This window comes from Neodiprion lecontei, chromosome 5 (assembly GCF_021901455.1).
Source record: "Neodiprion lecontei isolate iyNeoLeco1 chromosome 5, iyNeoLeco1.1, whole genome shotgun sequence".
Classification (NCBI taxonomy): Eukaryota; Metazoa; Arthropoda; class Insecta; order Hymenoptera; family Diprionidae; genus Neodiprion; species Neodiprion lecontei.
This window is the reverse complement of record NC_060264.1, coordinates 34,326,400-34,340,975: the sequence shown is the minus strand read 5'-3', so window position 1 is coordinate 34,340,975 and position 14,576 is coordinate 34,326,400. Positions and strand designations below refer to the sequence as shown.

General features: G+C 42.6%; 1 protein-coding gene across 3 annotated transcripts in view; it reads right to left on the bottom strand.

Moving 5' to 3' along the window:
- The window catches only part of LOC107218562 (ephrin-A5), a 440,911-nt gene that overhangs the window by 23,569 nt on the left and 402,766 nt on the right, over positions 1–14,576 (bottom strand). Inside the window, exon 1 of one of the 3 annotated variants that reach the window (XM_015656477.2) lies at positions 2,946–4,596. The exons of the other annotated variants lie outside the window; for them this stretch is intronic. Coding sequence (XP_015511963.1) covers positions 2,946–3,064 — 119 coding nt within the window. The 5' untranslated portion in view covers positions 3,065–4,596. Of the gene's footprint in view, positions 1–2,945; positions 4,597–14,576 lie in introns of those variants that run through there. 3 annotated transcript variants of the gene reach the window in all.

The following is a 14,576-nucleotide window of genomic DNA, read 5'->3' as shown; positions in this document are numbered from 1 at the left end:
AACGACGGAGAAAATGGTTTTATCCACGTCCTCCGTGAGCTAGTCTTGCGGGAAAACGTAATATTACAGGACACGCATGTGGGTACGACATAAATAAAAAAAAATTAGATTAAATAAAAAAATAAATAGAAAAATAGAAAAATTTACACCAGAGGTTGTAATCCGTGTGGATCATGGGTGATGTGTGTGTGTGTGTGTGCGTAAACTATGATAGCTGTATAATTGTATACCTACCCTGAAATACATAAGATAACTTCGCGTCGGCTGCAACCAAGCGATATTATACACTTGTTCATTAACGAGCTAATTCATTGATGCGGGCCGCCCGCGCCGCGCGGCGTCCAGCCCATAAAATCTAGGAATGAATTATAAACGCGGGTATAGCTAATCACAATCAGTAGTCGCTGCCACATATTATCTCCGGAAACGTGTACCGCGGTCTGAAGGCTGGCTCTTCATGCCCGAGTTTATTTCTATTTTATGCCTACTTTTTTACGAATTCGAGTTATACGAGTGCGGTTGCTTCAGGGATAATCAGAATCGACCCGTTCGCTTTTATATTGTTTATAATCGTGATAAAGTAGCTGTGTTCTCGTTCAGAGATGATCGGATCTCCTTAAAAAACTTTTTAGAACTTGAAAGTTGAACCTTGTGACGCGAGACTTTGAAGATTTTTATAAACGTTTTTTCTTTCACGTGTGAGAAATATCGTTTTCTTTCCTGTTGCACGGCATTTCTCATGTAATATTATTATAGCGAGGATGCGATATCATCTCTTATACGTGAACCAGTCGACAGAAAATTATGAAATCGACATCGATGGGTGCATAATTAACAACCGCGCAAGCAAGCATGCAGGCATCAAACTTCCAGCATGCTTTTAATTCGTGTTCTCAACGCCGCAGCTGCACATATATAAAGATTTTTCTTCTATTTTCGAGCCAGGAAATCCGAGTTATGCCCTATGCATATATCCCGAAGCGGAGATATCCTACAGTGGGCTGGCTCTTCAGAATTCTTACCGTCATCGTCATTATACAGATAGTAATCAACCGTGGTATTATGGTACCTCAATTTCTACGCTTCAAAAATTACGGCTACGAAATAAATATAAATAATATAATTCTGCGATACCCGAATAGGTGTGGTACAAAAAGAAAAGTTGTTCGGATTCGGAGAAAAAAATTCATAGACCGTGATTCATTGATGATTTTATGCCGGATAATGTCATTTTATTTGATTTGAAAAAAAACTTTATCTGACTTGAACAGGCTGTCTAGTGGCAATGATATATCAATTCCCTGACATTTCCCGGTTTTTTCAGACGCGTGTAAATTCCCTGATAATTCCCGGTTTTCTAGACTTCTCTGACAGCTAAACATCCTGTTCAAGAAATTACTCGTTACGTCTGAATCCAGCAGCAAATAATTTCGTCATATGTTGAAAAGGGTTTTACCGGTTTTATGAAATCATTCTATACGATGGTGTATCAGGAAATTTCATAATAGGTATCAGTAAAACTCCCTGGAATTCGATAAACTTCAAAAATTGCTTTGTATAAAAACAAAAAAAAAATTCAATTACTTCATATTATAACAAAGAATCGAATGTGTTGAAGTCATTAATATTATTATTGTTATGTATAAAAAAATCTCCCTTTTGTAACTTTACAATGGCTGAAAAAGTTCAGTTCGCAAAATATGATCTAATTTAGAATGTAACAATTTCTCGGAAGATGTATCGTTGCATTAACGTTGTTAAAATGACGTCGTGAAAATTTTTGCACGACAATTTCGCGAGTCTTGAGCGTAGGTTTAATCTGGCCTAAGACGACGTTCCACATTCCAGGGTCGACTATATTCACGTTTGGACGTAATGCTTGGTGAATTACACAGACACACAATAAACAAAATAGAAGTGTCTCGTCCGGCCGACTCGACCACCATACCTATACATTTTTGGACATGTCGGATCCAAATCCAGCGTCAGAATTGCTCCGTTACCTTGAGAGTTTGAGTTAGATATGCGGTCTTCCACTCTAACTTGCAAAAATCTTGCAACGTTCGACATCGATGATCGAATGCTTCAGGCAGGAGTATTCAAAATGGATGGAACAATTCTGACAACGGATTCGGACTCAGCACGACCAAGACATGTAGGTATGGTGGTCTAGCCCACCGCCCAAGTGTTTGTTATAGTGATGTACAACTCCTGCATATAATTCAAAATCAGGAGGTGATGGAGCAATTTTGACATCACGTTCGGATTCAGCATGTCCAGAAACATGCAGGTATGGTGGTCTAGTCCGCCGGTCTTGAAACTTTTTTCGTTTCTTGTGTCGCTGTGTTACGTATACCGGGTTAATCCAGCAGCGCATGAGGTTAATTGCGTTGAAGTAAGGAGCGCACCGCTGTTCTCGTGTACTTATGTACCTACATAAGGTAGGAAGGTGCAGGTACGAAGCCTCCGTAAGCGTCGAAACCGGAATCTAGACAAAAACTATGGGCTTTAGCCTGGGTATTCCGGGAAGCGAGTACCTACGCCGTGAAGGCAGCCAGTGCAGTTGGTACCCCGGACTGTCTACCTGAACACAGCAATCCGAGGACCGACACGCCTGGCGTTAAAGTCTCCGGATTCGGTCTGCCCGCGCCATAAACCAGCCAGCCGTTCTTCTCTGCCCGTCGGCACACATTGAAGCCCTGATCAGCGCTCTCGAACCGTCACGACTCGATCGGCCAAATTTACTCCCCTGCGCACATCGGACATGTTTTCCAAATACCTGCAGACTCTTTCTCATTGTCAGAGATGAAATCACGCCGCCTTCGATTATTCTTCGCTCTCTCGCAGTTCGCTCCGAAACATTTCGTGATCGCGATCTTGCATCGCGCGCTGGGCGTCTTTTGTTTTTAAACATTAAGGATAGAGGAAGTGTGATAGCGACTTACATAGAGTTCGTCGTGTTCCAATACATGCTGATGGTTTTCGCACAATTGCTGACCGTCGACAACAGGACTGTTTGAAAACAGACTAGAAAAACTAGGGTCACAAATGACGTAGAAACCATCGTAACAAACACCACTTATCACAGTATTGAATCATATATACGCGGTTTTTAAATGCGCACGGTTAGCGGTGAATGATATTTATTCTGATAGATTTTTCTCCTTATCCCGCGTTAGTCATACCATTACACTTCGGCTATTATTATCACTATCCACTGTCTTCTTCGCACACGCTGTAATGCAGGGGACTACTATACATATAGATATGATAGTAATTCCCACAATATGATTAAGCACGATTTTTATTCAAACCACACTTTTTTCACAACGCAATTTTCCATCGAGATCTGTATCGTAATATCGAACATACATCTTTGTTACTTTTTATTGCGTCGAAGGCTGCACACTACTGAATGATGCAATATCCGACTTCGATTAGATTCCAATTTGTTTCCCCGATCTTACTCTGTCTCCTCTTTCTGGTTTCCTTAAGCGGAAGTGGTAACTCGGAGTAGTTCTTCCGGCTCCTTATTCCGCTGCAGTAGCTAGATCGTCAGCTTCGACTACCTGACTCGCGACTTGAAATACATTAAGGATCGGTGTGGCGAAGCCGGAAAAGATTGTTTGCTTTGCGAGTATTTTTTCTCTCCTCCTTATTTCCCGAGGTGTTATTCCTCTTTCCTGGAGCAGAGCTCGTTTGACGAACTACCAGGCATGAACGCGTCCTGCAATTCCTGCTGCACATTGGGACCGTAGTTGTACAGGATATCGCTAAGATGTCGGTAGATTTGGGAGGTTCCTCCAAACGGGAGATTTTCAGCTACTACTGATACACTACACTAATAATCCCGCCACTTCCGTTTCGCATTTGACTATGATATTCCGCAAATGAGATGATTCACCGGAACTAAAGCTTCATTGCCTTCTTTCACTGTACTCTGTTTTCATTTTCAATATCTTTCATGCATCTGAACTTCGACACACACTGTAATGGTTCCACGCATAGAAGAGATTCGTCGCGTTTTAAAACAATTAACGGTAACACGATACAGCTCGCCTCCACTTCATCACCCCTTCGAGTCCTCCTTGTTCTTCTTCATGATCGATCGAACGCTTGAAAAACCTGCGTCACTTATATTCTTCTCCTCTGTATTTTATACCAGGTATGTATGCACGTGATTATAATCCGTGCGGAGTTAAATTCCAGAACTGAATTTATAACATCGGTAGACACCTTCGATAAACTGAGCCACGTAATTTAGTCACACTCTCAGCGCGATAAAAACTTGCACATTGAGTTTACAGAGAGAAAGAGTAATCCAAAGAAGCAAACGAAGCCGAACAATCAAAACTTGCGAAAAAAAAAGAACAACGATATCCTTTTATCGGGACCGCACAACGACGTCGTTGAAAATCTTCGGTGCAGATTTGAAAATATCCTTGCTTCCTGTTCCAATATAAAAAATAAAAAACAAAAAATAAAAACGGCGAAAGTCCTTGCCGCCTTTAAACACTCCGAAGTTAGCTTCCTCGGCACGCTTTCGTTGTACGACGACACAACGCGCGGGTGCGACTAAAAACTGCACTACCACCAGAGCCGGGGCCGCGGACGCGTCTGCTAAGGGCCGCGAGGCAGCGGCGGTAGTTCGCTTCGTTTCGGAGTTCAAGCCTCCGAGCAGTGCCGACGCTCACCGAGCGGCTCCGGAGGCGCGCGAACTCTTCCGAAGAAGCCCGAACTTCCCCTTCCGTGGCCTGACGCCGCGCTTTGCGGTATGCATCCCGCGTCTCCGCGCGGAGCGAGGAGTGAGTGAGTCGCCGAGTCTATGCTGGATCTTGGCTCTCGACTCTTATCTCGGCTAGCCTCTAGCATCGCAGGAGGTGTGCCTGCGCTGCTGCCCGCAGTGTGGCTCATCTCGGAGTCGTTTTAATCCCGCGATGACGCGCCGCGCCACCTTGTGTGTTTCTCGTTCTTACGGCCGAGTTTCTTTCACCTCTTTCTTCTTTTTACCGGTGTGCTCCGTGTTTCACGCTCTCGACTATGAGTGTGTATATATGCCAGATACCTGCCTCCTTTCAGCGCCGATAATTGCCGCGTGAATTGAGGCTAAAAATTTCCGCTGAATGAGATTGAAAAATGAAAAACACGAGAAGCGAGAAGTAAAAGAAGGGAGTCAATGTTGGGCCGGGCGTGGATTTATTTCTCGTTATTCGATCCTCCGTTTCTCGACGTCTTGTGGCCTCGCGGCTGAAGACACGCGGTACTGTTGCCGGGATGAGCACATCGCTCTTTCCCTCTCCTTATATTACTCTGTCTTTATCCGGGCTTCTTTGTGTGAGTCGAGTACGTGCGGCTAGGAGATCCTAGGCCTGGGGTCCCGAGGTCCCGACGAACCGGTATCCACCTACGGACAGTCATGTTAGTCATTAGTCCGACTAATGTAACGCTTCAAATTCTATCGAACCTGTGTACAACGGCTTCTTTTTATTCCTCGACTTCTTCCTCATCTCAACCCTCTCTCTGTCTTCTTATTCTATACACCATACTTGCTCCGGGATTCTTGACTTTCGGTTAAACAAGCCGCGGCACCACTCCCAGATGACCAGCTACAGCCTTCAAACTCCTCTGATTTTCCGATACTTGAATGACTATAATTGCCACCGAAGATGGAGAAAACACCAGCCTATAAAGGGCCGTTAGGTTTCCAACTCTCTTCAGCTCCTCCGTTCAAGTCGCCTTCCGGAAACACGTGGCCCACGAATTACACACTTGCGTAGAACTGATACACATGCTCAAACGTGTATACAATTGTACACCCACATCGTCTCACTTAGCCACGTTTCTTCTCTCATGGACTAGTGTAAGCTATAGCTGTTTGTACAGAGCCATTGAAAGACCGGACGTAAGTCGTGATACTGGGGTGGCTGTGCCTGTGTCGGTTGTCGTTTATACAAGAAAGACAAACCGTTTCAATCTATAAAAAGAATCGTGAGGATGTGAGGTTAATCGGAATACCTATATGTGTTACACGCCTTGTAAGGAATAGGGTTTGCGTTAACCTCGGCACATCATTAATTGTACATAGAAACAAAGAGAAAATCATGAAATAAACCGCATAGAAGACGAACTATTGCGGCTAATTCTTTTCATCTCACACATATAAGTAACTGTGAGAGAAACCCATGGAACTGCAGGATGAACTATGAAACTGCTAATGCGAATTTATCAACAGTTATCTGTATACTCTGGTGCAAAGTAAAGTTAACGAGCATTGATGAGGTTGCAATTCCATTTCTGCGGTACAATTATAACTTTCGGCTGCGCTCACCTAGTTTTCGAACTTTATTACACATTAATCAGAACAACATCCGCAAGTATAGTTTAGTTATAGTTTCACGACCAAAGTTCGCGAGTCTTTCGAGCTTGCAGAGAAGGAGTTTCTGTTATAGTCATCACGAGTATGACGTTGAAATTTTCTGCCGGGAAATCTTTTTGACGCTTCTGATGCGGGAATTCACGCGTCGCATGCGCGCGCTTCAGGCGTGCAGGGCTTATCGTGGCGGAAACTCGGATGAAAGAAGTTAAATTACACTCAAATGCCGTGTTCCGAGAGTAATTTCGCGTCGAGGATGACGGGCGCATATGGGAAAAGCAAAGCACCCGACATGCGAGCCTCGGGTCCTCAACCACGGTTGGCAAAACGGCTTCCGTCGATCCCTTTCACTCCAGTTTGGAGTGAGCATACGCATGTACTCGAGTATGTGCCCACCGAAAGCGAAAATCCCGGCAAGAAAGCGTCGGGAAATCAACCTCGTCTTCTTCCGTTTTTCTGGCTCGTTGTTACCCGTAACTATATAACGCACTTTTCCGCGTCAGGTGAATCCGAGAATATAATAAATGTTGAAAAATATTGTGAAAATCATCCGAGACTTTTTACGGTTATCAAGTTCAACTCGAAGCTGAAATTGCGGAGAGTTGATTCAGCGTCGATTTGCATGCTTGGGATGGTAGAATTTGAGACTGCACTTGCTGTAAACTTTACGTAAAGCGGATTTTTGAATCCAATAAGAACGTTTAGAAAAGAAATTTTGCAGAACCGTAGAGATTTCTCCGCTGCAGATTTCTAACTGAACTGCAAGCTGATGTTATGTGTGAATCATCATCGCATTTGCTTGGCGAGTGCAGCTGATTCAAAGGCGACTTGGAAGCTCTGAGAATTTTGATTTAACGAACGACACCTGGAATGAGGTTCGCAAAAGTCAGACGTTTCAATTCTTAGTGGTTTCGTTACAGCCGATACCCGAATCCCGGATTATGCACAAGGATGAACGTGGATCACCGGAGGATCTGGACAGCGTCTCGAGCGCGAGAAGCAATCGTCGATCAACCGTCAGCACGTCAGCATCTTTGAGGAAATCAAAGGATACCGAAAAGGGCTGCTTAAATATTCATCACGCGAGCATCGAGCCCTGCTGCTGCTCTGTCTGCCGGTGGCTCCCCGCGCACGCGTGTAAAGCGTATACCCACCTTACCAACCCAAGCTCGCTGCAAGCACATGGATTCGGTAAAGGATGAAGGGAAATACAGCCGGGATCCTCTCGACGCGACCACCCTGCCCGCAGACACCTATAATACGCGCCGCAAGCGTCGAGAATCCCTTCACCTTATCGCCTACATCCCTCACCGCCTTCCCGCCTCCCCGCCTCCACGCCTCAGGATATAACGTCCCTGTATTGATACTGCCCGGTGATAGGGATCTATGCCTATTGCCTCGTAACGAACCTTGCACACTGCACTTCCTCTCTCGTCATCTTATACCTACTCAGCCTCACTTAACCAACTGCAGCCGACGTAATTGCGGGATTCATTACCGTTCTCAATGTCTCGAATTCAGCTTCGGGTCTGTCGGGAAATCTTTTTGACAAATGTGCTATTTTTTTTTCTCTTAGTAAACCCTCGAAATAAACCAATTGAAAATTTGCTTATACATACGTGCGTAGTTTAGAAGTATAAGAATTGTACGTCGCTTCCGTTGTTTTGTGAATATACAATTATATTATATCTCTCGTGTACTTGAAACAATTTTTTCCACATTTCAGTAGACATTTTGTATTAATTTCATGCCCTCTCTTTGTTTTGGTAACGAGTAGGGCAATTATTCTTTCCAAATACGATACATTTTTACAGTTGCCTGAACGGCTAACCGAAACGAAATTGCAAACAATCAAAACGAAACGTCTTTTCAACGCCGTATTTTTATTTCTTGCGAAATGCCATTTTCTCCACCGCGTAGGTATAAGTAGCTCGTTCAAAGGTAGTCAAGAATAAAGCTCCTCTTTTTCTCTCTTCTTCCCACTCACTATTCCTTCAACGGACAGTTAAACGTCAGATTATATGGATTTCAGGGAGTTACGACTTTCGAGGGTCGTAAAAAAAAATTGCACGAATAGAGCACAAGGGGGGTTCAAAGAGTTCAACGGGATTTTGGCGTCATCGTTGCATATGCGTGCATATTCGCGTGTCAGTTCGGCCATCAAGATTATTGCAGTACCAGCTTAACCGCTTTTCGGCAGTTGCATTACACTTGGCAATCTTCTTCTTTTTATTTTCAGTCCAGGTAATAAGCTATACCTTCGACCACTTTGCACCGATCTGCAAGCGTTCATCGGGTCCCTCAAACAATTCGGCTACAATAACCAGAACTTGACGGTCTTTTCTCTTCTTCGATTGTACTTTGATATCCTGTCGGCGCAATCCGCGGGCGAAGGAAGCGTGTAGATACGGTCAAAGATCTATCGCGATCCATTAGCCATTAGCTAATCGATGCGTCAATCAACCGTCGACATGAACAATAGGAGTAGGTTGCCTTCCTGTATAGTGCCTGAGAATATAGGAGTCATTTCCATTACTGTCTTAAGGCCTGCACATCCCTTCAGGTGAGGTACAAACTGATCGTACAATACAAGCGTACACCTATGTATAGGCACCCTGTATGTTTTGTATCGCTCTGCTCGCTAATCGCTTACATTATACCTGCGTCCGTATCTCGTCGACGTGTATAAACTCGGACGTTATATGTACATTCCCGTCTGCAGGGTATACGTGTGTCATTCGACACTTTGCTCATCCTTTGATGTTACAGGTGCAGTTCACTTCTCCATTGTTATTCCTATACTGGTTATAGCTTATAATCGCTTATGGAGGTAGGTAGGTAGAGGTACATTGCTCAACTGTACGCTTGCAGGATGTATATTATATTAAGTTGCTCAACTATACACGCTGGAATCTGTTTATGCTATACACACTCTCATTCACCGCGATGAAATATCGCTGTCGATAAAAAATCACATCTCGAATGTGTCAGTAAAAAATCCCGTTCGATTGAGTCAGAGGAGGCTTAGAGAAAAAAAAAACATCCCCATAAACCTGTCGTCCGCTGACGGTAATGAGAGAAACATTTTTCGCGCGGGAACAATTGGTGATTCGTTTAGGTAATCGATAATAAGTGTTAAATTTTCGACAGATTTTTTATTTTTTGCAAATATTCAAGAAACAACTCGATAATTTTCGGTGTAAAGTTCAGCTGCCCACGCGGTGAAGTTTGATAATATTATATATATATATATACAGGGTGTCCCATTTTAATTTATACAGCTGAACAATTCGAAAAATTGCAAGCCAATCAAAAAATGTTTCAAACATAAGTTGTTGGGTATCGAGGGGCTGGCCAAACTATGACCCAAACAGCAATGTCACGATTTACCAGCTTTCCAGCATCAAGCGAAAATTTGACATTTAAATGACCCATAATGATCACCTTGACCTCTAACATGGATGCCTATCTGAATATAGAGTTCTAAACAAAAGTTGGCCTTCAAATGAGCTTAAAAATGAAGGTCAAAGTGAAGATCATAGTTGGGTCAGCCCTCGATATCCAACAATTTTTATTTGACACAATTTGATTAGCTTGTAATTTTTTGAGTTATTCAGCTGTATAAATTGAAATGGGACACCCTGTACATATTAAGAATTTCATTTGGGATATCCTTTCCGACAATGAGGGTTAATTTCCTTGTGGTTTAACCCACGCAGTATTTTGCGATAATATTTTTGGTATACAGGTATATAGGCAAAATGTATATAGACGAGTATATCATGAACGTAAATTCGTATATTATAGGCAGGCAGGTGTTCGTTCAGCGCTAGCATGAGGATTGCGCACGTTCGTACAATTTTGGAGTCCTTCCTTAATCCTCGCGGCGTCCCTCGGGGATAACCGTGATTTCGTGACCCTTTCGCATTGTTGTATATCCGCCAACCCGCCGGAAGCTAAATGTTTTCCCTTTTACCTTTTATGGATGTGTGTTTGTGGCGGAGGGTATAATGTACCTTACACGAGAGAACTGACCATACCCAAAATCTTCCGGATGGATATAATAATGTATTTGTGTAGGTGTACGGAAAACGCTATTTTCCCAGGGGTGCGGGTCAAGGATATCCTGCAGATATGCAATATAATACCTGCGGAAAGTTCCTACGAAAAAAGGTTCGGTGACGAACTTTTAGACCGTAAATCAACCTCCGAATACTCCAAACTGCAAACACCGGTCGTAAAGTAATCTCAGTGCTTGCTCACTCGTCCCCCACCATCCCTGATCCTGTATGGGAAGTAACATATTTATGAATGAGAACAAATGAAAAGAATTTTCACATTATTTCAAGTCGTATCCTCCTGACGGACGCTTTTTCTTTTCGTTGTCGTAACATTTGCGAGAACATCCGGGAATATGGTGTACAATTGAATACATGGAATAGAACACATCCTACAATTCTTCATCAAGGTTTCGTATTACATTCGATAGCAGCGAGTGGGTTTCATGTTTTTCGAATCAACTCGATGCTACTCGTTCTCATTTTACCAATAGCGTTCGATGCTTTCCAATTCTAGTATTTCTGGTGCATCGGATATCTAGCCTTGATTCGAAAACGCGACGCTTACTAAGGAAAGAACGAAAATCTGTACAGGATTGTTCAATTGTTCAACTAACCTTACATACTAGCGAGTTCTTCAACTCTGTGAAGACCACTTGTCTAGAAAAAAGTGAAGCAAATCCCTTGTTGTTAAATTTTATCACTTGTGTTGCAATGAAACGCTGATGTAACTGATAGAGTTCAATATTTTTGGATTTAATATAGTATTTTTACATACGTTTACAACTTTTAAGCCGCGGTAGCATAATCTTCGATAATAATTTTTAGCTGTTTGAAATTCAAAAGTTTGATGATCATTATTTGAATGTCAGTATCAAGATGGTTTTGCAAACATGAATAAACTGTTTTGGGTAGTCTCTGTCAAATATTCTGCAGTTGCCATTTGGAACTTTTCATGCTATGAATGTTTCGTTGCGTCCAATTCCAGTAAACCGTTAATTCTATGACCTACGAGCGATTTTTCATCAGGCCATCGAATAGACTGATAAATCAGTTTACCACATTTCCCTTATTTCCTCCTTTCAATTTTGGATGATCGAGGTTATGTCACATGTGAAACGGAGGTGAAAATATTATCCGATCAAAAAACATTGGCCCCTATTACTCACTGTTTCACTGTGACAAATGTCACAACTTTAGCATAAGGTATCTGGCAATTGTCTAGTTCGTACTCCGCGACGATACTTTTTTTTGTACATGAACGAGTTCAAATAGTTTCTGGACATGTTCGACATAGTGTACCGTTCAGTTCAGCCGAATACGAAGAACATTCGAAACTTATCCAGTCCAATTCGAAGGGTTCGGATTCCAACCTCCGAAGCATATACGTGTGGAACTTTTTTATGTACGTACATGTATGGGACTTTAAGGGAGGTGAATCGCCGCTTGGTTTATGCCATGCAGACGTTAAGAAGGGCGGGGAGGGAATATGGATGCGCACGTAATAATGATGGTCCGCGTTTATACTGCACGTGGCGACTAGCCCGTGGGTATTTCGTCCGTTCTTCCTTAGCAATCCCTCACGTATACACGATACAAGTAAATGTACACGCGTACACGATTTGTCTCTGTGCCAGTGAGCTGTGTGTGTAAGTGTATACAGAGAAGTACAGGCGTCCGTGTAAAAGTGTACGTCGAGTCGGGTATAGGAAGAGAGAACACAATGGCAAATGGTATTCTATTATTCCAGATAGGCCTGCAGCATCTCCTCCAGTCTCTGGCTTCAAGGAATGCAGCCATGAAATCATTCTCCAATATCTCACCGTTCGCCCGTCTCCCTCTATCTTTCTTTCTCTTTCTCTCTTTTCTTTGCCTTCTTCTCCACCCCCCCTCCCCCGCCCTCTTTATGACTCGGCTGGCTATTCGTCATATTCCTCTAATAACACAGACCTGCGAAATATAACTTTTAATTTCCCCCTTATGTATTGATGTTTTTTTTTTTTTTTTTAGGTATTTCGACATGTTGAATTAAAGTAGAGCGTTAGTTTCTTTCTACAGCGTATCGAGATTTATTTTCATGCAAAATGTGCGTATTTATAGATTTTTGACCAAATTGTATGAAAAAATAAAATATAATGAATATAAAATTGAATGTTCAGTTATAAAATGAAGAACATTGCAACATGCAACAGCAAAACGTTGGCAAAACCGCTCACATGTATCGTTGTAAACTTTCAATAATATTCTAACTGTCAAACTGATAAAATGATTACACTTACCCACGAATAAAAGAATTATGACAATTTTTAATCCAAAATTTTGGGGATACTCAACAAATTTGTAACATTTTGATGAGTAGCTTGAAATTTATCAATCCCTTGCAATCTGATTAAAAAAGAATTTACCTACGAGAATAGACATTGATATTAAATGATTGTGCAATATTCAATGACACATTCTCTCTATTTAATAACATATGAACAATATTCATTTTTTTCAAGTTTTCCCCTGAGCGGGGGAGGGGGGGGGGGGGTTTATTACCCATCCGCGGGAATAATCTCCGACTTTATTCCCTTGTTACATAATGTATAATTTCCTTAGAAAATTCAGGCGATAGAATTTTGTGAATATTTTTTTTTCATAGATTCGTACCTATTACCTACCGAAATTACTACTCAGTTTTGTCAGGGGAAATCGATCGCAGGCCTGTATAATCGTCGAGGCTTCACGTAGTCCGATTGTTCAAAGCTCGTGTGCTGAAGCAAATAGGTTGTTGATTATGCACGCTGTACGAGTTAGAATCATGAAATTTGGCCAAAAAATTTGAATATTCCTAGGAGCCGTACGGAACGGTTCCGAAATGATCCTCGGTAACTTGGCTGGACGATCACTCATCGTCAGTGACTCCTTCAGTCAAGCTGTGCGGTCTGGTGAAATGTTATGCGCTCATTGCGTACACCGCTGTAGCATTTAATTGGTTCAAATTGCACGTTTGATGTGTAAGCAAATGTTTCGTACTGAAATGACTTTGTTACGTGTTTTAATTACGGCTAAATGCAGTGGCCTGCGACCGTTCGAACATAAAATGACATTCCTTATTTATGAGACCATGCCGTGAAACGAATTTTACTGACTGCACGGAGAGATGGAATCAGTTACGTATTGTTAAGCCTCATATTGTATACGTGTACATAATACATAGCGTAACAGAGATCGCGTATTTGTGAACTGAATATCGAACTTGCGCCACTTTCTCCTTCGACGGTGATAATAATATCGCACCGTAATGCGCATGTTTATTGGTTACCGTTCATCTAGCTCAGCGCTCTGCTACGGCCTAGATTCCGACTTGCTCTATTCCCTGGGTATGTACCCATACCTTTGCTTGTCTACAGGCGTGGGTGAGTCCAGAGTGACTCGGCCAGACGAGTTTCAGATCATGAATACACGCGCTGCACCCATAGAGCCCAGTTTTTTGTCGGCAACTTTCGTTTTAATCGCTCCCGATCGGCTCGCTGTTGCGCAAATTTGTTTAATCCGTTCTGTTACTTTCATCGCCGGGTAAAGTGAGCATGAACTTTTTCCTCTCCTAGTTCCTCAACTTCTTTGTTTTACGTCTCCAGATTGCTCAGCTATAATGTAAGTCAGCCAGTTAATTTTCACTTTAATTATTCGACACGATCTCGTCGCTTGTGGTCTCCGCGTATACTTATACACTTTTATTTCAGTCCTCTAGGAGCAGCATCTGGACCGCAGAGATTAGGATAAATCGTGTGTATACGCGCGCGACGCTCGGGTGGCAAATGGGATCAAATGCCGCGTCTGCTCCACTCTTAAAGTTTAGTCGCGGGCCGCCACGGCGTTCGGTTTGATAGCGCCGGTCGCTTCGTTGCGGTTGTTAACGTTAATAGAAAATATGACTCACTAACCGAGGAACGTTATATCGCCCCGTATGTATAATGCATCCGTAACCGAGTGATATCATTCCGTAATATTCATTCATTCCTTACTTCGTTCATCCGTTAAATCCATCCTTCATTTCTACGACTAATTGTATAATCATTTCGTCAACTCGTACTCGTCGTCTTTCTTGTTACAATCGTTGTACAAGCTGTTTCCCAAAAGTCAAGCCAGTTGTATCGGAC